Source organism: Aquarana catesbeiana, linkage group LG04 (genome assembly GCF_042186555.1).
Source record: "Aquarana catesbeiana isolate 2022-GZ linkage group LG04, ASM4218655v1, whole genome shotgun sequence".
NCBI lineage: Eukaryota > Metazoa > Chordata > Amphibia > Anura > Ranidae > Aquarana > Aquarana catesbeiana.
In genome coordinates, this window is record NC_133327.1 from 131339352 (window position 1) to 131364891 (window position 25540).

General features: G+C 41.9%; 1 protein-coding gene across 1 annotated transcript in view; it reads right to left on the reverse strand.

The window, feature by feature from the left end:
- Positions 1-25540, reverse strand: part of RASA2 (RAS p21 protein activator 2) — a 214701-nt gene that overhangs the window by 107483 nt on the left and 81678 nt on the right. Inside the window, exons 5-7 of the mRNA XM_073625641.1 lie at positions 19004-19077; positions 6070-6153; positions 986-1058 (exon numbers count right to left, since the gene is read on the reverse strand). Coding sequence (XP_073481742.1) covers positions 986-1058; positions 6070-6153; positions 19004-19077 — 231 coding nt within the window. The remainder of the gene's footprint in view (positions 1-985; positions 1059-6069; positions 6154-19003; positions 19078-25540) is intronic.

Here is a 25540-nt window from a genome sequence, read left to right on the forward strand (position 1 = left end):
GCTGCAAACTCCCTCTTTAAGATTAGTATCTATTAAGGTGCCACAAAACATACATCACACAAAACAGGTTGTACAGTAGGGAAAATAGTTTGACATCCTGCCCAAAAATATCATTTGATTGAAAAAACAAAGGCCATTCACATGCCGAACATGGAAAAAACGTATAGAAAATTAGGCCACACTTCTCAGTTTCTCTATAGTTATGGGTGATTTTTACATAGCTTTATATGCATGATATTAGGAACTCTTTCACATAGTACAGCTAAAAGTGTTCGTTCAGCCAAAACATTTCTTCTTCATTTTGGACAGAGTGGAGAAGGATTGCAGCTCCTTCTTGCTCTGCTGACAAGGTTTTAGCAAACATACAAGAACAACTCTCCAAAAGCATTACAAAAAAATGTATTTCTTTAGTACAATAAGGAGAAGGCTAGAACTCCTGTTAGATTTTTTTTTCTGTGAAAACCAAAAAGGTGTTTTAATCCATGCCCACTGTGTCTGAAAATTGAAAAAAAAAAGTTTTGCCTTGATATTATACTAACATTTTGATCTACATTTGATGGTCATTTAAAGCTTAGAAATGTCAATATAAAACTATCCTGAAAAGCTGGCGCAAAGCCACAGTTAATACTGCTGCTCTCCATCATATACTTTTATTGACAGACATTGGTTACTGTAGCAGGAAAATACAAGCGACACAAAATAAGTTGTATGCAAGATGTAGGTACCTAAAGAACCAGCCAATGTAGAAGAACATTCAAATTTGAAAGCAGCAAGCGCTGGAGGAGACAGATCAACCTATTGTGTTCCTAAGAGGTGTTGTGGGGAAATTCCTTTAGCCATTTTTTTTAAATCATTTTCTTTTTGTTTCATCTTGCAAGCTGGTATGAAAACCCACATATCCTCAAAACACCACATTTTAAAAGAGAGAACAGATTATACGTGTGAGGTAAATTTCAAAATTGCCTCACACGTTATTTCAACTTGCCTCAAAGTAGAACTTCTCATTGAACTGGGGATTGCTGGTTTTCTTCTTCACTTTGGTTTTCTTTTGGTCGTTCCTAAAAGCAAATGCCAGAATTAAACTATGCTTTCTCTTTTATATGGAAAAAGAAAATCCTAGCCTACATTTTAATCTGAATGGAAATGCATTCCTGCTTTTCCCAGTCCAGTGTTCTATTCTGGTGCCTGCTGGACTGCAATCAATCATATTTAGGTTCTCTACCTCAGAAGCAGGCAAACCTTGGCACGTCGTCCATAGTGAAACTACAAATCCTGTCAGGTCTCTGCCTCTGGGAGTCATGCCGGGGGGCTGTTAAAGTCTGTCGGTGCTTAATGGGATTTGTAGTTTCACCACAACTGGAGTGCAGCGTTTGCCTACCCCTGCTCTACATGGAGGCAACACTATGAAAATAGAGGCTGTTAGTACAAGGTCTGTCTGACTCCAGGTAAATTTAATGGCATTTAAGTGTATTTTACACACACTGTCCTTTTCTTGGAATCCACTGAAGGACACAACTTCCTAAACTGTCGGGTTACACGGCCACCTACGTGAGAAAAAGGACACTTAGCAAGTAGTACCAAGAACATTTAAACACAGAGGGGAGGGGCCTGTGTCCCTCAATGGACTCCAATAAAAAGGATTTTATGGAGAGTACAAAAATCCTATTTCCTTTTTTTGTCTATTAGGGACACCGGATTTCTTATATTGGCTGCTTCTGGACATCCTGGGTTGGCAACATAGCAAGAAAGGCTAACAGACCCAGGAATACAAAACAAAAAAAGAAAACTGACTACACATAGCTCAAAGAGCTGATGGACCCAACACACGACGTTGACATTAGATGAGCCATGAATATCTGCCTAGTGGAACATAAAAAAGAGACTAGGTAGTAGCTAACCATAAAATGCTGCAGGATTGCCCCAAAGAGTAAAAAAGAACAACTCACAGTTTGAATAGAGTGCGCCTTGACCAGAAAGGATGGAACTCGATCCCTTGGACCATAAATTTAGGCGAGGGTCTTCCTGAGTCACCTAAAGATGATGGACCAAGAAATCAGAGTACCATTACAAGATCCATCAAAAGGAGACCGTATTCAAGAAAAAGCAGTGGCTGAGACAGACTCTCACAACCACAACCTGAACCACAGCCGGGCAAGGGAAGGAAGTTTTTTGGTGAACTGGAGCCAGAGATCTCAAGATGTTCTGGGCCTCAACACCACCTTGTCCAGAAAAGGTTACTTGCAAGGCCAGTTCAGACACAGGCATTGTAAAGGTGATCTTTGAAGAGCAGGGATAAACAGAATTAGATCCCATTAGAGTCACAGGGGAACAAACGGGAAGCTACATGTACAAGGTCTAAACCAAGTAGTGAAAGACCAATGACCTCTGAAACAAGATAGTTCAGACACAAACCTGGCCCTCAAAAATGCTGAGAGCCAAATGCTGGTCCAGACCAGGATGCAAAAAAAAAGAAATAAAAAAAAAAGTAAAGGGTGGAAACACATAGTCTTATAAGAAGTATGGTCAAGTATGCCTTTCATATTAGCATTGTATGAAACAAATTCAGAGATGCCTCCAACTCAAAAAAAAAAAAAAAAAAACCCTTAAAGTAGGATGGCAAAATCACCCTTGGGACAGAAAATTCTGATCATCTGAAAGACCACAAAGTATCTGCCAGGAACTGTACTATGTTGGCATACCATAATTGCCTAGCACAGCCTGGAGCAATAAGGATCACCAGTATACCCTTTATCTTGAGCTCTCAAAGCAGACAAGGAAGAAGTTTCAAGGGCAGAAAAGCACAGATAAGGGTGTACTGATCCCACAAAGCCACCATAGCATCCGCCACCTGCGTCAGAGGATCCCAGTACCAAGAGAAAAATCTGTCTTGTCTGTAATCAGACAGTCCACAATTGGAGTCCCCTATCTGCACAAAGGTTGTTAAACGGGTCTAAAGGCCACTAACCGTGTTCAGGCACTGCCGCCTGAGATGTCCGCCTTATCAATTGTCTACGCCCGAGCGGAAAAAGGAGGAAACGAGTCATAATATTGCCCCGTCTTCCAGTACCTCCAGTACCCAATTTTGGGTAATCCACGTTTTCCCCCCCAGGGGATGAACCATTCCATACACTTCTCAGGTCCCAGTGGTTGCAAAGCCTCCTATTGTAATCCAATTTGGCATCTGCCACCAGGCCAGAGACAACCTGGTCCTTGTGGCAAATTAATTGATCTGTCCAAGCACCTGACTGGCTTGGTCCATGACAACAAAATGTTGCGTTGCAGAGGTCTGCAGTGAGCCTGGGCAAAACTCACTCTTAGGAAGGAGGCTACCATCATATCCAAGACGCCCTCACTCAAAAGTGGAGAGTCATGTGACTCCTGGACTGGAAAGCTCGATTCTAAGACCAATGAAATGGCTCAGGATCCACCCAAACAACTGCAACCTCTGGACAGTCAAGGCCATGCCGTCCGAAAGAAGCTTGCTCTGACTCTCTCAACAGTCTAAGTATACCACAAAGGATTGCCAGGAGAGTGCAACAGATCTAATATTAGAAATAAACTTCAGTAAACATCCAAGGTGCGATGGTTTCTATGTCACGCTGTATAATATTGTTCATGCGACAGTTTGTGTATATGCATCGCTTGTACCCTAAAGATCTCAAAATATTTTCTTGTTAAGAAAACGAAAAACAAAAAAAAAAAAAACATCCAAGGTGCAGAGGAGAGGCCATAGGGCAGAGCCACAAACTGAAAACATTGCTTCTGATACAAGAATTCCATAGTTCAGGGCCTTAACCAAGGTGCCCATTCATGAAAACTTATGGAGAACCATGCAATAGCAAAATAGGAACGTTTTAACAAACCAGCACAGCTAAAATGTAAATTACAGCCATTTGTCGACTCGTACTTCATGTACACTCACAAGCTAAAGCCCTCAATTGCTCCGATGCAAAGGGTAAATCTCACCATTGCAAAAAATTCTCAGAATTGGCCATCACCGCAGACCAAAATGGGTCTGAATGATTCAACTGGCAGAGAGGATATGAAATGCACATCTAATACCCAATCTGCAGAAGGATTCTGGCCCAGAAAAGAGAAGTGCAGTGTGTCTGTGTGGAACTTAGCGGTGGGGGTAATAGACGGTAATGAGGTGGTCCCCATCAGACAGATGAACTAGACCATAAAGGAACCTCCATCACACAAGAGCAAAATTGGGCTAAGTCCTGTGGTGCACTTGTACATGCAGAGCAATCCCACTTCTGTTTGCCAAAGACAGAAGTGAAGGCCAAACAAAACATAAAAAAGGTCCAAAACACCCAAACTGATTCCCCAACTGCCTACATGTACTTCAATACCAAAGGCACTGGGAAGGCCTGTAACAAGGCTCCGGCCTGTATCCTGCCCACTAAAAAAAAAAAAATACATAGGGGTCACAGAGAAATGCTGTAAGGAAATCTACTAGAATGATGGGGTAAAGCACTGTTGAGATCTGCATCAGGGCAGGCTGGGCTGCATGGGAACAGCTGCACACCACAAGCCACAACAGCTGTTTATTTATTTATTTTTTTTTGCAAACATGCCTGCAAAGCATTGCATCTGTGATCAGTGAATTGTGGAAGCAATACAAAGGCTCCTGCAGACTCTTCCTTCAGCTCTATGTCTGTACTGTGGTATGGACTTTCAGAGAGCTGGATAAAGTGTCAATAGACTTCGATTGCAGCATCACTGCGGTTGTGTTCAATTGATAACTACAAGCCAGTCTGTCACAGAGCTTATTCTTTCAAAGATCAATGTGAATAAATAACATGGTTGTACAGGTAGAGCCCCACAAAATTCAAAACCTACAGCTTCCGCCAAGAAGAAGAACTCCCATATGCTGTCAGGCAGAACTAGTGCATACTCACCTAAAATCCCCAAGAACAATCTGATCATAGTCTCTTCTTAACCTGCCTTAGCAAATAGTACAATCTGACCACGATCTGTTATTAACATCTGCATCAAGGTACAAACTGACTGTGGCTTATAACTCTGTGGTCTACATAAACTTTGTGTCAGCCGATCTAGCAGACGTAAAGCTATATTTTCCTGACAAGTTATGTAGGGATCTTGCGAGCCACAAGTGGACTAATGCCTCTGTAGTGTATACCAACTATAGATAAGCAGCAAACACTAACCACGTTTCATTTCGTGTGCATAAGTAATATATAACGAATTGTGTCTGTGCTAAAATATATATAAAAACTGTGCAATAATACCACTAATATGATAAAACCAAAAAGATTGTGCCAGTAAAAACAAATATAATGAGTGTGATCCTTATATAGAAATATCCTCAAAAGTGCATCATGCAAAAGGAAAATAACACACACACTATATATATATATATATATATATATATATATATATATATACTATGGACATAAAATCCAGGTGCTACTCTTGTGACAATCAAGTGTCCACATCAAAATATAATCAACTGATTAGTATCAAAACATAAAGTGCAAATAAATAGTGTCCATAAAATTAGTGTCCATCATGCTTCTCCTTAGCGGTGTCCACAATTAAACATGCTTTTGTGCTCTCCTGTGATCACCCAATCGTGCTTGCGCTCACCTCTAGGCGTGTGACACGGTAATTAAACGGTGTCTAAACACGCATTGGAGCCACTCCTGGGCTCATTCAAGGTACGCTGGTGTGAACTCCAATCCTCTCAGGTAACCACAATGATTTTAATATAAAAGAAAGAAAAAGCTCCATGGTGTAATACAGCTAAGGATTTTATTAAAAGTAAAAAATATTCCTCCGGGAGGGTACTCACAATCTATAGGTGCGTTAGTGCTTTAATTGTGGACGCCGCTAAGGAGAAACATGATGGACACTAATTTTAGGGACACTATTTATTTGCACTTTATGTCAACAAGACAGAACGTTAAAGGGAAATCCAAACGTTTGGCATAAAGTTCTTAGTAATATAATTACATAACAGAGAAACAAGTACGTTACAGAGAAATAAGTACAAATGTTATTTTTAAAGCTTTAATTGAAGACCAAGGTACTGTATATATTTACCTAGATGGGCCAACAAGAGACACAGCAGCATACGCGTCACAGCTTTGTCCATTCACAAGTGGTAATCCCTCACACGCCAATATGCTGTGAAAAGAGAACAATTCTGAAGTATAACATAGAAATGCAAAAATAGACAACTGCCCCATTTACCCTCTTTCATGTGAGTGTAACAAAAACTGTATGTGTCAAAAAATATTTTTTAAATCTAATGGACTTCATCCTTGTTGCTCTTATTGGTTCCAAATCTGTACTGCCTCTGTGGTCTACAAGATGATGCTTTTATCTTATGGTTATGTTGCAGCAAAGTTATAAGCATTCAGGTATATTAAATAGGAAAAAAGCACTGCAAATTCCATCATTTCAGAAAGGCTAAAGGCAACCCCCAAAATTTCCACTCGCCTGCTTGCATTTGGCGAGTGGAATATGGCGAGTGTGGGGTGGGGATGAGCGCCGCCGACAGGCAGGGGTGAATGGGGCCTTTTCTCGCAGAGATCAGCCGGGAACCTGGGAAGAGAGAGAGAGAGAAGAGGAAGAGCAGAGCCTGCCAAAGCACACAGATCGGGGATCTCCCGCTGTGACATAACATGGATTTGAATTGGCCAGCGGCCCCAGTCAGACCAAGTCCCGCTTCCTGGACTGGCTCCTATGATAGACAGCACACTGGTCCAATGCTGGGAAATTGAAGTAGTATGTTGTCTATCATAGAAGCCGATCAAGGAGGCGGGACTTCGTTTGACTGCAGCCGCCGGGCAATTCAAATCCATGCTGTGTCACAGTGGGAGATCCCTGCTCTGTTCGATCCAACCGGCTCTTCTGTCTCTGATCCCCGTGCACTGGTGAGGCTGGGCTGATGGGCACTGGTGAGGCTGCATTGATGGGCACCAGTGAGGCGGCACTGATATGCTGCACTGATGGGCACTGATAAAGTTGTTGATGAGATAATTTAGGAGGATGTGATTAGGGCAGGATTAGGGGCAGGGTGGGGGTTGGGTGGGGCAACTGGTGGCGAGTAACTCCTACAGTGGAGTTCCACCCAAAAGTGGAAGTTCCGCTTCAAGGAGGGGGGGGGGGGGAGGGGGTACCTAGGTTTTGTTTAGGTACCCAGCTCTAACTTCCGGTCGGGCCGCCTAGGCGGCCCGGGCAGAAGTTCTCCTCTCCTCCTCCCCCCTCCCTGCAATCTTCAGGGACACAGGTCCCAGAAGACTGCCCGGCCATTCAGGACATGCATCGCGACTCGCGCATGCGCAGTGTGCACCCAGCTATGAAGCCGCAAGATGCCCACACTAGTGATGCTGGCACCGGGGAGAGGAGGGGGAGAGAACCGAGGCTTCGGGCGGCCGCATCACTGGATCCTGGGACAGGTGAGAGTGGTGTGTTTATAAAAGTCAGGAGCTGCACTTTTTGTAGCTGACTTTTAATAAACACAGAAACATCTGAAACTCTGTTTTAAGGCCTGGCTAGTAGCTCAATTTTGAGCCCTGGACTAAAGGTATCCTAATCATAATAGGACCTTGAGAGAGGGTTAGGAAAAGTAGCAGCACTTTCTGTATATGGAAACTATGCAAACTCACTACTTTGAAATCTCTATCCCTAAATAAATTTTGCCCTTTTTCAAATTTATGTGAACTATACAATCTCCCAATTTCAGAATTACCCCATTATACTCAAATTGAAAAATTCTATCAAAAATACTTCTCTCCAACATTACAACCCCCTTATTCCCAATTTGAACAAATCTGCATCTCCTCACCAAGAGAGAGAGGATTGATTTCTCATATTTACCGCTGCTTAAATTAATTTTCTCTCTCAGAAAAGTCAAAACCAATGCTTTAATGGGAAATTGACTTGGACCAATCCTTTACACTACCAGAATGGACCACTACGATCCAAAACCTACTGAAATGTATTCGCTCAATTTCGGCGAGAGAAACAGCCATCAAGATACACACTAGATGGTACCTAAACCCTGTACAAAATAAAATAATTTTATCCATCAGTATCTCCCACATGTTTCAGGGGATGCCCAGCTCAAGGTACCATCTTGCATACCTTCTGGAACTGTAAAATTTGAAACCCATATGGCTACAAGCAGCTGCTAAGATTGAACATATTATAGGCAAAAAAATTCCCCTCACCCCTAAGATGTGTTTATTGTTTGCACCTATACCTAATGTACCCACATATCATATTAGACTAATACACACACTGTTTAACTCAATCCACCGGATGATAGCTTTTAATTGGCATTCATCAACAGTCCCTTGGTCCCAGGTATTGAGTAGATGGAACAAATAAAACTGAGCGTATTCACCATACACTCTGACACCATGCACATTTTTTTTTTTTAAAGGGTCACCTTGAAACATACCACCGTATATAGCCTAATAATACATATCATTATAGAACTAAACTGTGTTTTAAATTATATAACCTGATAGGAAAAATTCATACTTAGATCTCACCATTGTTCTTATGTTGTATTGCTATGTTCTTTTTATATGTACCATTCACCTCATATTAAGTACATACCTAATATACTGGATGTACCTGTTTCTGTTACACATTTGTACTAAACTTTGACCTTCTACAATAAAAAAAAAAAAAGACAAAGATATTTACGTATCTGTAAATTCCATATTTAAGAGTACAGCACACAGGCAAAGTATTTACAGGAACATTATGAAAAAATGCACACAAAGCCAGCGTGAAGCTCAGGGCCAAGACCCAAAAACTGCAGAGTAGTATATAAAGCCCATAAATAGTGTTAATTATTTGTAAAAAAGTCAATCCAAGAGATAAATGAAAGTCAATTCTAGTAAAAGTCTAAGGGGTAAACCAGTTCACATAGTCTCTGGTGTTGAGCTGCTAATGATGGTGAGGCTGCTTCAGTCGCGCGCTGGGGACCCGTAAACAAAAAGGCAGGGAAAAAAGGAAAGAAGCGCCAAGCCACTCCTAGTGCAGCATCATTTTAATGGTAAGTAGCAAAATTTAAAACAAATTAAAATGCACTCACAGTGCTCAATGGGTGAAGGCATGTCAGGTGAAGCAATAGAATCCGCCAAGGAATCCTTGGATGTCAGCCACGAGCGATGTGTGTCAGCGGGAGTTGCAGCCATATAGACTAGGAAAGACACCGGCAAGGTCTCTCAGCGTGGAGGTGTTCTGTAGCCGTCAACCTTGGTACCGCCTACCACTGTGTTGTCCAATCAGAACGTGTTTTTCAGAGGCAAGGCCTCACTTTCGTCATCAGAGCTGGTGGAGACGTGGCCTTGCATCAGAAACACGTTCCAATTGGCCAACACAGTGGTAGGTGGTACCAAGGTTGACAACTACCAGATTGTGCTGTGTACATGCAGCCTAGAAGGTGGTCAAAGGAGCTGTGGCTCAGCTCGGGTGCCCCCATAGCAAGCGGCTTGCTGTGGGGGCATTTGACATGAGGGAGGGGCCAGGAGTGCCAGCGAGGGACCCAAGAAGAGGAGGATCCAGGCTGCTCTGTGCAAAACCACTACACAGAACAGAGAAGTATAACTTTTTTTTTTTACTTTAAAAATAACAAGACTTTAGTATCACTTTAACTGCCGCAAAAAAAAAAAAAAAAAATACCCCCAGCTGTACTGATTTACTGATAGTTTGCGGTTATGCAATTTTTGACCACCTTCTAGGCTGCATGTACACAGCACAATCTGTACAGTCTCTTCTGGATGTACCATTGGGGTGTTTGGGTTTATTCTCTTAATGCATAATGTTAGCAAGGAGGGGGAGGGAGTGTACAATCAGAATGTATAGTGTATGGCTTGGGTTATACTACAGAGTAACTTTTGGATAGATTTTACTCATGTTTATACTTGTTAGGGCAATGTTTAAATCAGGGTGTATAATTTTTATTATTATGGTTTAACCCATTTAAATTAACTGAAAAAAGTATGTTTTATTAATCAGATACATTTGTCTGAGGTTCTTGTATAATTGATCTATTCAATATTATCTGACATTAACATTTATACATGCAATACTATTGGGTATTTAGTTTAAAGTGGTAGTAAAACTCACCTGGGTGACTTTGTACTATTTAAAGCAGTATAAAAAGGACATGAGCTGTTGGTTTTATGTGTATTTTAACTTGTGCAGTTTAGGAAATATTTCCCACTGCTTCTTTCAAGGACGTCTCTGGCACCTGCGCATTTTACTGAGTATACCCTCAATCCATGCATCTACGTGCCGTGCCTCTGTTTGCATTACTTCACAGCATTGCATTGAAGTCCCGCGAGACTGTTGACCATTCATTATGTGGGGCCAAGTCACCATGATAAATTTATATGAAATTGAGGTTTGGTTAACTTGTATTGCACATTCTGACAGTGACATACAGTGCATCCAGAAAGTATTCACAGAACTTCACTTTTTCCAAGTTTTGTTATGTTGCTTATTTTTAATACATTTGCAAAGATTTCAAACAAACCTCTTTCACGTTATCATTATGGGGTATTGTTTGTAGGATTTTGGAGGAAAATAAAGAATTTAATTCATTTTGGAATAAGGCTGTAACATACCAAAATGTGGAAAAAGTGAATCGATGTGAATACTTTCCGGATGCACTGTACTATAAAAGAGCGAAAGTGCAGATGCAGAAGTAATTGGGAGGTAGTGGCAAAGATGGCGCTGGCTTTAGCTGGAACAAAGATTGATGATGCTCCAGAGTATACACTTGTGTGTAGAAATGCATAGTGGTATTATGCTTGCTGAGGGATTCTTGTAACAAAATTTACTACAGCTTCAACTGTGAGGAGGGGATATTGTAATCATATTGTATTGATATGGCAATGTCATTGTGTTTTTTCTAGCCCTGATGAAGGGGTCCTTTTTGTATGCCAAAAATGCATTGGCTATGCTTTAGATTGTTTCCCTGGCTGTCATTGGAATAAAGTTGTATCTGGACCTCTTAGTAGTGGTGTGGCACTTCAATTTTAATTTCTGTTATATTACACTATAAGCAAAGGAGATTGTGGCGATCCTCTGGGGTGTAGAAGTCGCCTGCCAGGGAATCAGATTTACATCAACATTAATACTATAAAAATGGCAATACCAATAACATACCATAGTGCTCATAAGTTTACATGCCCTGGCAGAATTTATGATTTCTTGGCCATTTTTCAGAGAATATGAATGATAACACAAAAACTTTTCCTTTTCACTTATGGTTAATGTTAGGCTAAAGCCATTTATTACAATCAACTGTGTTTACTCTTTAAATCATAAAGGCAACAGAAACTACCCAAATCACCCTGATCAAAAAAAGTTTACATACCCTGGTGATTTTGGCCTGATAACATGCACACAAGTTAACACATAGGGGTTTGAATGGCTATTAAAAGGTAACCATCCTCACCTGTGATCTGTTTGCTTGTAATTAGTGTGTGTGTGTGTGTGTGTGTAAGTGTAAAAGGTCAATGGGTTTCTGGACCCCTGACAGACCCTTGCAGCTTTCATCCAGTGCTGCATTGACGTTTCTGGATTCTGAGTCATGGGGAAAGCAAAAGAATTGTCAAAAGGATCTGCAGGAAAAGGTAGTTGAACTGTATAAAAACAGGAAAGGGATATAAAAAGATATCCAAGGAATTGAGAATGCCAATCAGCAGTTTTCAAACTCTAATCAAGAAGTTGAAAATCAGGGGTTCTGTTGAAACCAAACTACAGTCAGGTAGACCAACTAAAATTTCAGCCACAACTCCCAGGAAAATTGTTCTGGATGCAAAGAAAAACCCACAAATAACTTCAGGTGAAATACAGGACTCTGAAAACATGTGGTGTGGCTGTTTTAGGATGCACAATAAGGAGGCACTTGAAGAAAGATGGGCTGCACGGTTGAGTCGCCAGAAGAAAGCCATTACTATGCAAATGCCGCAAAGTATCCCGCTTACAATACACCAAACAGCACAGAGACAAGCCTCAAACCTTCTGGCACAGTCATTTGGAGTGATGAGACCAGAATTTAGCTTTTTGGCCACAACCAAACACGCTACAGTTGGAGAGCAGTCAACAAGGCCTATGATGAAAAGTACACCATTCCTACTGTGAAACATGAAGGTGGATCGCTGATGTTTAGGGAATGTGTGAGCTACAAAAAGGCACAGGAAATTTGCTCAAAATTGATGGCAAGATAAATGCAGTATGTTATCAAAAAATACTGGAGGAACATTTGCATTCATCAGCCAGGAAGCTGTGCATGGAGCGTACTTGGACATTCCAACATGACAATGATCCAAAACACAAGGCCAAGTCAACCTGTCATTGGCTACAGCAGAATAAAGTGAAGGTTCTGGAGTGGCCATCTCAGTCTCCTGACCTCAATATCATTGAACCACTCTGGGGAGATCTCAAACGTGCAGTTCATGCAAGACAGCCCAAGAATTTACAGGAACTGGAGGCTTTTTGCCAAAAGGAATGGGCAGCTTTACCATCTGAGAAGATAAAGAGCCTCATCCACAAATACCACAAAAGACTTCAAGTTGTCTTTGATGTTAAAAGGGGACAATACACGGTATTAAGGGTTATTTGGGTAGTTTCTGTTGCCATTATGATTTAAAAAGAGTAAACACAGTTGATTGATAATAAATGGCTTCAGCCAAACACTAACCATGAGTGAAAGAAAAGTTTTCGTGTCATTCATATTCTCTGAAATCATAAATTCTGCCAGGGTATGTAAACTTTTGAGCACAACTGTAACCTTATAAGCCCAGTGCTATTTTTGCAGTTTTCTCAACTGGCATCTGTCATCACTTTCAGTGACAGAGAAAGAAGATTCCAAATGGAACTAAGCAAATGGTAAAACCTTCAACGAGACTTCCATGAGGCCAGGAACTCTCATGGAGAATATTTGTGGAATGTCTCTCTGACCTTAATTTTCGAGAGTGGGCTCGCTCAAAGGATTTTCTTTTGTGAAAGGAAAAACTTTGCTTAAGATGTGTCCAGGATCAGACCCAAGTATTCCAAAGATGCTGGAGAGCAGATTTTTGTAAACTGATCACCCAATTGAATGCATGGATTGTTCTGTGGATGTTTGCGGATAGCTGGTAAGGAGAGGAGTCCTTCAGGATAAAGCCATCTAGATAACCTTTATGACCTGAGTTCTGAGAAGGGCAACAATAAGTGCTAAGACCTCTGAATACCCTTGGAGCAGAGGTTAGGCCAAAAAATAGAGCAACAAACCGGAAGTGACTGTCTTCCACTGCAAAACACAGAAATCTGATGAGTAGGATAAATTTAGATTAAGCAGACAGGCATCTTGGATGTCTACGGTTGCTAGGTATTTCCCCTTGTCTCAAAGAGGCAATAACTAGTCTGGCAGATTCAATGCAAAATTTTGGAACATGAAGGTATTTGCTGAGAAAGCCCAGAATAGGATAAATGACCACCTTGGACTTTGGTACCGTGAACAAGTTTGAGTAAAAGCCCTTTGAACCTGTCTTGTGAAGTTACTAACACAACTACTTCCCAGGACAAGAGATGGTTCACAGCACTGTGCAAAAAGGACTGTACTTGGGCAGATTTGAACACAGGTTTGGGACATCTGTGACCCAGAAAAAAGAAAACTGCAATAGACAACCCTTCCGGGGGGGGGGGGCTTCGGGGAAGACTTGCTGGGCTTTGTGGAGCTAGTCTTACGCTGAAAGGAAAGGCTGAACTTAGGTTTGGAAGTTGAAACCCGGGTAGATCGATTAGGTGCTCAGCCTTTTGCAGAGGTGGAGGGTCCTGAGAAAGGGGGGGGGGGGGGGTTGGAATCTTCCACTGTGGAAGTAAAACCTTTTCTCCTCTTTATTGCATAGGCCATGTGCCTAATCAGACGTTTCCCTTGAAAAGACATACACATCTTTTTATAGGCGGTTTTCTGCTATCAAAGCATTTTGCCACAAGATTATGCGCATGTTAATGAAAATTGGAACCATTCAGAAAATTTGTTTCATAACACATTCAAGGTATCCACACAAAGACAACTGCTGTTTTAACATGATCCTGGAATATAGGTCATATTGGTTATTCATTGTCCTAAGCCAGTTTGTTGCACATTGACAAACTGAAATTGCAGTGAGGGCTAGTTGCAGGGCTGGGCCTGCATAAGTCCTTAAAGCGGTATTAAACCCAAAAATGTAATATTTTGCAGCTTACCAATCCTTAAGATGTGGTGGCTGCATCATTTTATATTTCATCTGGTGATGTATGCCCCGGGACTGTGACGTCATAAGGGGCGGAGTCCCGGTGACCACGCCCCATGCCTATATACGTCGTTGCGCACCGTGCACATGGCATTACAGCGGAAGAGAGAATCATGTCAACATCGGAAGAAGAGAAGAGGAGTTAGACGACGGAGAAGACCGGGCCAACGCTAGCAAGAGAGCAGCAATAGAGCAGAAGATAGCGGAGGAGCCCGGCAGAAGAGCCGGAGAGCGCAGAGAAGAGGCCGGAGAGCGCAGAGAAGAACCAGACACCGGGAGAAGAGGCCGGAGAGAGCGGAGAAGTCGGAAGAGACCCCCGAAATCAGAAGAAAACCCCTGGAGCTGCCAAATAAATTACTTTAAAAACCTGTCTAGTGTGTTTTTTTTAATTTTTTTTTTTTTTTATTAAATTTTATTTTAAATTTATTTATTTATTTATTCCCCAGGTGAATAGGTAGACCCCATACTCATTCACATAGGGTGGGGAGCCGGGATCTGGGGGCCCCCTTATTAAAAGGGGCTCCCGGATTCCGATAAGCCCACCGCCTGCAGACCCTGACAACCAACGGCCAGGGTTGTCGGGAAAAGGCCCTTGTCCTCATCAACATAGGGACAAGGTGCTATGTGGTGGGGGGGGGCCGCAGGGCGCCCCCTTTCCCCAAATGCACCCACCCCCCCAAGGAGGGGCGCTCGCTCGTCCCCACCCCCTTTCCTGACCGGCCTGTGTGCTCGGATAAGGGTCTGGTATGGATTTTGGGGGGACCCCCACGCGTTTTTTTTTTCGGCATAGGGGGTTTCCCTTAAAATCCATACCAGACCTAAGGGACACTGTTGCCTCTTTCTCACGCTCGCTGCAATAGAAAAATGTGTTTTTCCTATTGCAGCGAGCGTGAGATGTACAGTACCCTGTAGCCGAGAACCAGCGCGCATTCTCGTGGGCAGGTGCTGTAGCTACCCTTGCGTCGTATTAGGTCCGTCGGACCAACATACAGACGAACGGGTTTCCCGATAGGAACTGGCGCCGGCGGAGTTCCGGCGGGAAGATTTGAAACATGTTTCAAATCTAAAGTCCGTCTGATTTTTCGACAGCAAAGGTCCGATGAAGCACACACATGATCGGATTGTCCGGCGGATTCTTTGTCGGACCTTTGCTGTCAAAAAGTCCAACTGTGTGTACATGGCATAACAAATTGAAGCCAAACTCCAGCTGAAACTTTTTAAGCCATTTCCTTTTGGGACAAAGTATAAGCAGATTATTGTAGGTACCAGTCTGTGTCTAAGGGGTTGTCTCAATCCTTTAATTGCTACATCTGTAGGACACCTTGTTCTGTTAGACTTAATGGCTAGATCAACAGGTGAAAATAAAAAAAAGACAGAAAACCTAAAATGAAAACAAATGGAGCCACCACACCTAAGCATTGGAAAGCTGCAATATAATAAAAGGTTTGCTTTTGGTATTAATACCATTTTAAGAGAATCTTAGTCTTTGAAAGAAGAACATCTTTAATAATAGGTACAATGAGATGTTTAAGAGAATTGATCTAAACAATGCCAAGGCTTTTGCGGATGACAGCAATAATACAGGCTGTCCCCATGGCGTAGGGTCTGGGTATGGCTATTAAGGCGTTACCGAGGTTGCTCTAAACTAGATGCACTGTTTCTATCTGTGGCATTAGAAGACAGTGAGTTGATCCAAGATGTAAAAGATAAAATAAAGAAAAATAATAAACTTCTTAAGCCAAGAGTGATTTCTTTGTGAAGGAGAAGAGGTCCCACACCTTAGGACACTAGCAAAAAAAAAAAACTGAGAACTTGCAGCGTGGGGAAGAGTTCTAGAGGAGATGCCCAGTGGGTGTGTACTTGGAAACTTGCCAATGTCCAATCACCTGGAAGTACAAGCCTGTAACCCAGGGTCTATGGTGTCCTGTACTGCATGATAAAGATAAAAATTGTTTTTCTTCTGTAGTTTCAATACTCTCCAAACCCTACTTTATAAATGTTGTCATATCTCAGTTACAGCAAACAATTTTGTGATGGCGGAATTAAAGCGGAGTTCCACCCAAAAATTGAACTTCCGCTTTAAGGGAAGGTGACCCCCTGATATGCCACATTTGGCATGTCATTTTTTTTGGGGGGGGTGGGGGGGAGCAGAAACCCTCTTTTAGGAGAGTTGCAGCTCCCACGACCACCCTCCCTCTTGGCAATCATCTGGGACACGGCACAGGTCCCAGATGATTGCCCGGCCAGTCACAGCGTGGCTCACGCATGCGCAGTGCATGCCCGGCTGTGAAGCCACAGTCGGACGCCCACAGTGATGCCACAGCCAGGTGCCCACAGTGACAATGCCAGCGCTGCAGAGAGAAGGGGGAGATGAGTATTTCTAGCTGCTGACTTAATTTTTTTTTTTTTTTGGCGGAACTCCGCTTTAATGGCTAGAGCTACTTAGGATATTTTTTAGTATCTCAATCATACTATTAAAGTCACTAGTGACTAAGATTATGATAAATTGCTATACATATGGAACAGATGGCTTTGTACTTTAAGCTACACAAGCAGCCTGTACTAGAAACTAATCACACACACCTTTATCTTATGCATGGGATACATTTGTTCTATCAACCACTAGTAATCACTAATGTGTATAATAGCAGGATTGAGGTAAAAACTGTGTTGATCCCACCCACACACACAGCCATTCACTGGGAAGATCAGTGTACTGCTGTTTCTCTTCCCCTAGCTTTTATGCAGCTGAAAACAGAGGGAATGTGATCAATTATAACAGGGGGGGGGGGGGGATGTGGTCATAATTTTTTTTACATCCATACACAAATTTTTGCCTTTCATATCTATTTTAAAATGACTGGATTGTTTTACAAGGTGAGTGTTTAAATTAAACTCAGGATAACAAGTTTTACTTTTCTAAAATAATTAATCTTACTCAAAAGAAACATATTGGGGGGGAAGCAGGGATTCAATATAGCACTGCTGCCACTTTTCTGAGGTATGGTCTGTACCAGATTCAAAACTCCATTCTTCCAGTTTCCCTAGCTTTACCAAAACATGTAGCAGATTCAGTTAGTTCTTAAAGTGGTGTTCCACCGAAAAAAAAAAAAAAAAAAAAAAAAAAGCGCATGAATGTTCCTAAAAAAAAGAAAAAGAAAAAATAAACATTTGGAAAAAAATTTTTTTTTACTCACCTCTAAATGGCTGTTGGTAGGGGGTCCCTCAGTCTGCCTTCTTCAGTGCCTGGGCTGGTAACATCACTTCCCCTTGGTGCAGGAAGGGCTCAGCTCTGCCCCCTCCCTCTTGTCAATCATCTGGGACACATTACAGGTCCCAGATGACTGAGCGGCCAATCACGGCGCATGGCGCCGCTCGCGCATGCGCAGTGGGTTCCCGGCTGTGAAGCAGTTGCAATGCCGGTGCCGCCGAACGGAGGGGGAGACGGGCGGACCTTCTATACCCCGCATCGCTGGACCGTGGGACAGGTAAGTGTCCGATTATTAAAAGTCAGCAGTTGCAGTATTTGTAGCTGCTGACTTTTAAATTTTGTTTTTAAAATGGGAACTCCTCTTTAAAGATTCTATTGCTTCACCAAATTCAAAAAGAACTACCTCCAGTTCATACACAAAACTTTTAATAATTCAGACCAACTAAACTGGGCAGCAGAGCGGTACGTTATCACTGCTATCTCTTCCCCACCTGTCACTGGTTGTCAAGGATGTTTGCTTCACAGCCAACAGGCTCCTAGAAACCAGTGACGCTGTCACTGGGCAGAGCCTAATGGGGAAGCTGAGGGACCAATTCCCTCCTTGTAATTGACAGCAGGCAGATTCTATAGCCATTGGTAGTGAATCCGCCCACTGCCAATAAAAAGAAGAGGGGACCTGACGGGCAAAGAGTCTTTGAATCTTTATCAGGCTTGCCCATTTAGCTACAAAACTCAGCCTACTACAATCTGCGTGCCAGCAACAGTGGCCTACAGACACTAAGGCCTCCCCAAAATTCATGTACCCGTTTCCAACAGGTTTATGAATCTCCTACCCGCACTAATATTTGCATAGTGTTGTAGACACTCTTTATGAATTTCCCTAATGCAGTCTATTAGAAATATCTATATTCGGAGGTTCCTTTGGTAAATACTCTGGATAAACAGGCATGGACCAACCGTATCAGTAACCGTTTGGGATGCATAATTCTGCATTATGAAAGGCAGCCTCTGGTTCCCTTGTTCACACTACTTCCATTGAGATGTGTTTTTTTCACAACACCAAGCATGTATGTGTTGTAAACAATCGTCTTCTATATGCCCTCTTCACACTATACATGTGCGGTGGTGTACAGAAAAACACAGCTCAACAAACATGGCATGACCAAGCCGTATTAATTTTTTTTTTTTTTTTTAAAGGAAAAGATATAAATAAATTAGAGCTGGCATATATTACAAAATAGTAAGGGGGGCTCTTTGCATACAGTGAACAACAAACAATAAATAAGTTTCCACCCAGTGAATTTATGGCCTTTTTATGCTTGGCAGATGGGAAGAGGTTAACAGTCATTTGTATTTATTCAAACACTCTATGCAGCCGCCTACGCTTCCTCTCTTTGCAAGTTACGGAAAAAAGGAAGTGTCCTGGTGGCTTTACAGAGCTTGTTGCACTGACCACGAAACACAACACAGACTTGCAATATGCCACTCACTACATAGGCCTAGATATACTTACTGTACCATAAGCTGCTGCACAGATCCATTGTCTGTAATCAGTTCATTTAGTTTCAGCTCCAGGTGGACTTTTCCCTATTTAAAAAAATAAATAAAATTGTGAAGCATGTTCTTATGGGTAATATTACAAAACAACTCGCTGTCACACAAGTGTATAATAAAGTACATTACAGCAAGCCAGGGCTGATGTACAAAAGCTGTGTAAAAGTTCCAATGTAGAAGTATTGATGTACAACACATCCAACACTTTAGTCGCAGCAATGCCACAACATTTAGCAATTTTATGCATCTGGCTGCTAAGTCCCCCATTAGTAAACTGCTGTATTCCTACAGTACACATTTTCCATCACAGCCAACTGAAAATTTGGGACTCACTACCATCCGGGTGTTAAAAACTTCACACCTGAGAAAAGGCTAGATTAAGCCCAGCAATCTAGAGCTAGAGTGGCAGCATGGATATTTAAAAGGAATAATATCACGGTCCTCTAACATGTCCCCAAAACTGTATATGTTCACAGTCTGAACATCATTTCTTCTAGTACAAATGCAGTCTACCTGTCCTCTCTCGCATTACATTGTGAACATTATGTGCATTCATTTGTTGGTGTATGGGGGCCACAGTTGAGGACCCTATACCTCATAAGTTGACAACCATTGCTCTAAATGTTAGGTCTGTGGATGGGTATAGAAGTGCTTGCAGTGCTGTCCAGGCACTCAACTCCGGACCTACCTTCAGTCTTTTACAGATGTTCAGGGTTCTCCCTTGTAAAGATGTTCAGGGTTCTCCCCTGTACTAAAATTCTGATTTGCACTCTGACCTTCTCACAGTATGCAATAGAAGCTGCAGCAAGTCAGAGCAACCAGGGTGTCCAGCATCTTCTAGTTCTTTCCTCACCTGCCTGACTGTCCCTGGTCGGCCCCTTTTAGTTCTTTCAATCATGGGGGCTCAGCATTATATCTGAAGATTATCTAGGGGAGTCTGCATGCAAATGCAACCTGCCTAGGAATGCCCACTTCTACAGACTTACCTTCACAGATCAAGGAATTTTTTTTGCACAACATCTCCCAAGAGCCAGCTGTTTGCATGAGGACTAAAGGCTCTTGTGATGTTTTCAGCAAGTTATGTACAGCATCCTGCTGACCCTTCCAACCAATTATCTCTGTCTGCAATGCAATTGCAATCTGTCTGCATTGTAAGCACAGGGACTCAATGATTATGCCACCAAGGTATGTCACAAACAGAAAGGTTTTATTTAAACATTACATCTAATTAGAAAATTGATAAGGGGAGAAAGGAGGAAGCAGAGAATGCCAAATAGAAGCAGATTAAATCTTAGGTCTATTCCAGATTTATTCACAATTCTCACTATATACAGTAAAAAATATATTAAAAAGGTCTACAATAAAATGTACACATGTGTTTATTAAGGTGGCTGTGCATTTTAAAGTGGAACTGAACTTGAAAAGTAAAGATCAGCTATCTTACATGAAAGACCTGGAAATGTTGATTGTGCCTAAGCAATACCTGGAAAAAAAAATGTACATTTTGGAGTTGATTCACTAAAACTGGAGAGTGCCAAATCTGGTGCAGCTCTGCATAGAAGCCAATCAGATTGCAGGTTTTATTGTCAAAGCCTAATTGAACAAGCTGAAGTTAGAAGCTGATTGACCACCATGCACAACTGCACCAGATTTTGCACTCTCCAACTATAGTAAATCCACCTCTTTGTCTTAAAATACTCCTAAAATATAGCAATACACTTCCTGTCCCTACAGCCTCAGAGCTAGATATCTACCGCGTGGGATCATCTATGGCACTTCTGCCTCTAGCTTTAGGCAGAGAATCACCCAGCTTTTGCTTCACTTGTTAGGTTTGACCATATGAGCATATGGTCAAGCCTAACAAGTCCCTGAAGGGAGGACACAAGAAAGATTGGAGCTTAACAATTTGCAAAAGTGGATGAGGTCCCTGTGCAAGTAGTTTCTTTCACAACCTTATGCTGAAAGATATTTGTTAACTGTGCTAGTTCAAGGTGGAGTTGTCTGTGTAGTATCTCCAGAAAGGCATTTCTGCTGCAGCTTTACAAGGAAACTTTAAAAAACGCAAACAGTCCATCCTTTTTCTCTGGAAAAGAAAATTTATGGATAGCTGCTGGATTTTCAGCACTAACCAGTCCTGAGTACCAAATAATTAGATCCTGGGAGTGGCTGAAAACTGCATTACATTACACAGGCAAACCCAGATGAAAACTATTAATACCTGTCATTATTAGATACACATTTCCAGGTTATAAAGGAAATTGCTTCTATGCACAATGTGAACTAGTGACTTTGAATTTAATTTCCCTTTGTTAATTTTTTCACATACACTATATTGTCAAAAGTACTGGGATGCCTTTACACGCACGTGAACTTTAGTGGCATCTCAGTCTTAGTCCATAGGGTTTAATATTGAGTTGGCCCAACCTTTGCAGCTATAACAGCTTCAACTCTTCTAGGAAGGCTGCCCACAAGGTTTAGGAGTACTAAGGAAGGTTTGACCATTCTTCCAAAACTGCATTTGTAAGGTCAGGCACAGATGTTGGACAAGAAAGCCTGGCTCGCAGTCTCTGCTCTAATTCAAACCAAAGGTGTTCTATCGGATTGAGGTCAGGACTCTGTGCAGGACAGTCAAGTTCCTCCACCCCAAACTCGCTAACCCACACTATATTGGCAAAAGTATTTGGCCACCCCTCCAAATCATTTGGTGGAGAGGGGATTATGGTGTGGAGTTGTTTTCCAGGGGATGGGCTTGGCCCTTCGTTCCAGGGAAGGGAACTCTTAAGGCGTCAGCATACCAAGACATTTTGGATGATTTAATGCTCCCAACTTTGTGGAAACAGTTTGGAGATGGCCCCTTCCTGTTCCAACATGACCACGCACCAGTGCACAAAGCAAGGTCCATAAAGATATAGATGAGCGAGTTCGGGGTGGAGGAACTTGACTGGCCTGCACAGAGTCCTTTTCTCAACCCAATAGAACACCTTTGGGATGAATTAGAGCGGAGACTGTGAGCCAGGCTGTCTTGTCCAACATTGGTGCGAGCCAGGCTTTGTCCAACATCGGTGCCTGACCTTACAAATGCATTGGAAAAACTATCAAAAATTGCCAAGTACACACCCCTAAACCTTGTGGACAGCTTTCCTAGAAGAGTTGAAGCTGTTATAGCTGCAAAGGGTGGGCCAACTTAATATTGAACCCTTTTGACTAAGACTGAGAGTTCATTAAAGTTCATGTGCGTGTAAAGGCAGGTGTCACAATACTTTTGACAATATAATGTACATCGCCCTTCCATGTGCTCCTTGCTGCAAAGGCCAGTTATTGGTTGGGGTAGTTACTATTTGTTTGTTCTGTTGGTGAATTGGTGAGGGGATGCACTGGATACCTTTGCTGCTTCTGCTGAGTGTCCAGGACGTTCCTATACCTTTAAGGAGGGGTGGGCATACTTGCCCTTAATCTAACCATTATATATGTGCTCCATCTTTGGAGGATCTCAAAATTTAGAGACTTAGGATTGCAGTACACTGGGGTGCCATGAAGTGGCCCTGCAGCTTACACATATCTGCAAATGAAAACACACTACTCACAGCACTGCTGCTTTAAGTTATTAGGTATAGCTTATATCTATTCATGTGTTATCATAACACCACTTTAAATACTGCATCCAGTACTATTACTCCTTCAAACATGCATAGATCATATAGATCAGGGGTATTGAATTAAAATTCACTGAGGTCCAGTCAGTAAAATTTTCTTCCAGCAGAGGTCCGAATATCATGTCGGTACCCGTGGCGCAAATTTTCGTGTGTGCCAAAACACATGTTGCTGCACCATGCAGCTTGATTTTGGAAAAAAAAAAAAAAAAAAAAAAAAAAAAAAAGTCAATGACTTCTTTCTCCATGTTTCTTGCGGGTAGTGCAGCCAATTAAAATGGGCTGACCTACCCACAACATGTGCACCTAATGCACTTATACAGATCTGAACTCATTCTTACATCAGCATCCTCAGTACCCACTGCACATAACAGTCCCCTCCCCATTCACATCAAGATCTGGATGGGTGTCCTCAGGTCCCCCTTTACATCACCCCCCTCCACAGGAATGTTCTCACACTTGACATCAAACCCCCAATTTTAATATCCTCAGCCCACCCCACATTAAAATCGGGGGAGCTGAGGACTGTAATGTGGGGTGAGGGGGGGGCAGAGGACATTAAAGTTGGGGATGCTGAGGACTAATGTGGGGGGCTCAGGACATTAAAGTGGGGGGGGGATCTGAGGACTGTAATGTGGGGGAGCTGATAACATCAAAGTGGGGGAGCTGAGGAATAATGTCCTCAGCCCCCCCCCCCATTATAGTCCTCAGCTCCCCTAATTCAATGTCATCTGCACACTATATATAGATAAAGTTGTGCTCATAAGTTTACATTCCCTGGCAGAATTTATGATTTCTTGGCCATTTTTCAGAGAATATGAATGAGAACACAAAAACTTCTTTCACTCATGGTTAGTGTTTGGCTGAAGCCATTTATTATCAATCAACTGTGTTTACTCTTTGTAAATCATAATGGCAACAAACTACCCTGATCAAAAGTTTACATACCCTAGTGATTTTGGCCTGATAACATGCACACAAGTTGACACCAAGGGGTTTGAATGGCTATTAAAAAGGTAACTATCCTCATCTGTGATCTGTTTTCTTGTAGTGTTATATATATATATATATATATATATATATATATATATATATATATATATATATATATATATAAACAATGCGTTTCTGAACTCCTGACAGACCCTTGCATCTTTCATCCAGTGCTGCACTGAAGTTTCTGGATTCTGAGTCATGGGGAAAATCAAAAGAATTGTCAAAAGGATCTGCGGGAAAAGGTAGTTGAACTGTATAAAACAGGAAAGGGATATAAAAAGATATCAAAGGAATTGAGAATGCCAATCAGCAGTGTTCAAACTCTAATCAAGAAGTAGAAAATGAGGGGTTCTGTTGAAACCAAACCACGGTCAGGTAGACCAACTACAATTTCAGCCATAACTGCCAGGAAAATTGTTCAAGATGCAAAGAAATACCCACAAATAACTTCAGGTAAAAAACAGGACTCTGAAAACATGTGGTGTGGCTGTTTCAAGATGCACAATAAGGAGGCACTTAAAAGATGGGCTGCATGGTCTAGTTGCCAGAAGAAAGCCAGTACTACGCAAATTCCACAAAGTATCCCGCTTACAATATGCCAAACAGCACAGAGACAAGCCTCAAACCTTCTGGCGCAAAGTTATTTGGAGTGATGAGACCAAAATTGAGCTTTGCGGCCACAACCATAAACGCTACATTTGGAGAGGAGTCAATAAGGCCTATGATAAAAGTTACGGAGGTGGATTGCTTATGTTTTGGGGATGTGTGAGCTACAAAGGCACAGGAAATTTGGTCAAAAATGTTGGCAAGATGAATGCAGTATGTGATCAAAAAATACTGATGGAACATTTGCATTCATCAGCCAGGAAGCTGCACATGGGACGTACTTGGACATTCCAACATGACAATGATCCAAAACACAAGGCCAAGTCAACCTGTCATTGGCTACAGCAGAATAGCCTGAAGGTTCTGGAGTGGCCATCTTAGTCTCCTGACCTCAATATCATTGAGCCACTCTGGGGAGATCTCCAACGTGCAGTTCATGCAAGACAGCCTAAGAATTTACAGGAACTGGAGGCTTTTTGCCAAGAGGAATGGGCAGCTTTACCATCTGAGACGATAAAGAGCCTCATCCACAAATACCTGTCATTGATGTTAAAGGGGGCAATACATGGTATTAAGAACTGGGGTATGTAAGCTTTTGATCAGGGTCATTTGGGTAGTTTCTGTTGCCATTATGATTTAAAAGAAATAAAAAAAAAAAAGTGTAAACACAGTTGATTGATAATACATGGCTTCAGCCAAACACTAACCATGAGTGAAGGAAACGTTTGTGTTATTCATATTCTCTTAAAAATGGCCAAGAAATCAAATTCTGCCAGGGTATGTAAACTTATGAGCACAACTGTATATAGATATACATATCTATATACAGTATCTCACAAGAGTAAACCCCTCACATTTTTGTAAATATTTTATTCTATCTTTTCATGTGACAACACTGAAGAAACGACACTTTGCTACAATGTAAAGTAGTGTGTGTGTGCACCTTGTATAAACAGTGTACATTTCCTGTCCCCTTAAAATAACTCAACACACAGCCATTAATGTCTAAACCGCTGGCAACAAAAGTGAGTACACCCCTAAGTGAAAATGTCTAAATTGGGCCCAAAGTGTCAATATTTTGTGTGTCCACGATTATTTTCCAGCACTGCCTTAACCCTATTGGGCGTGGAGTTCACAGGTTACCACTGGAGTCCTCTTCCACTCCTCCATGACAACATTACAGAGCCAGTGGATGTTAGAGACCTTGCGCTCCTCCACCTTCCCTTTTAGGATGCCCCACAGAT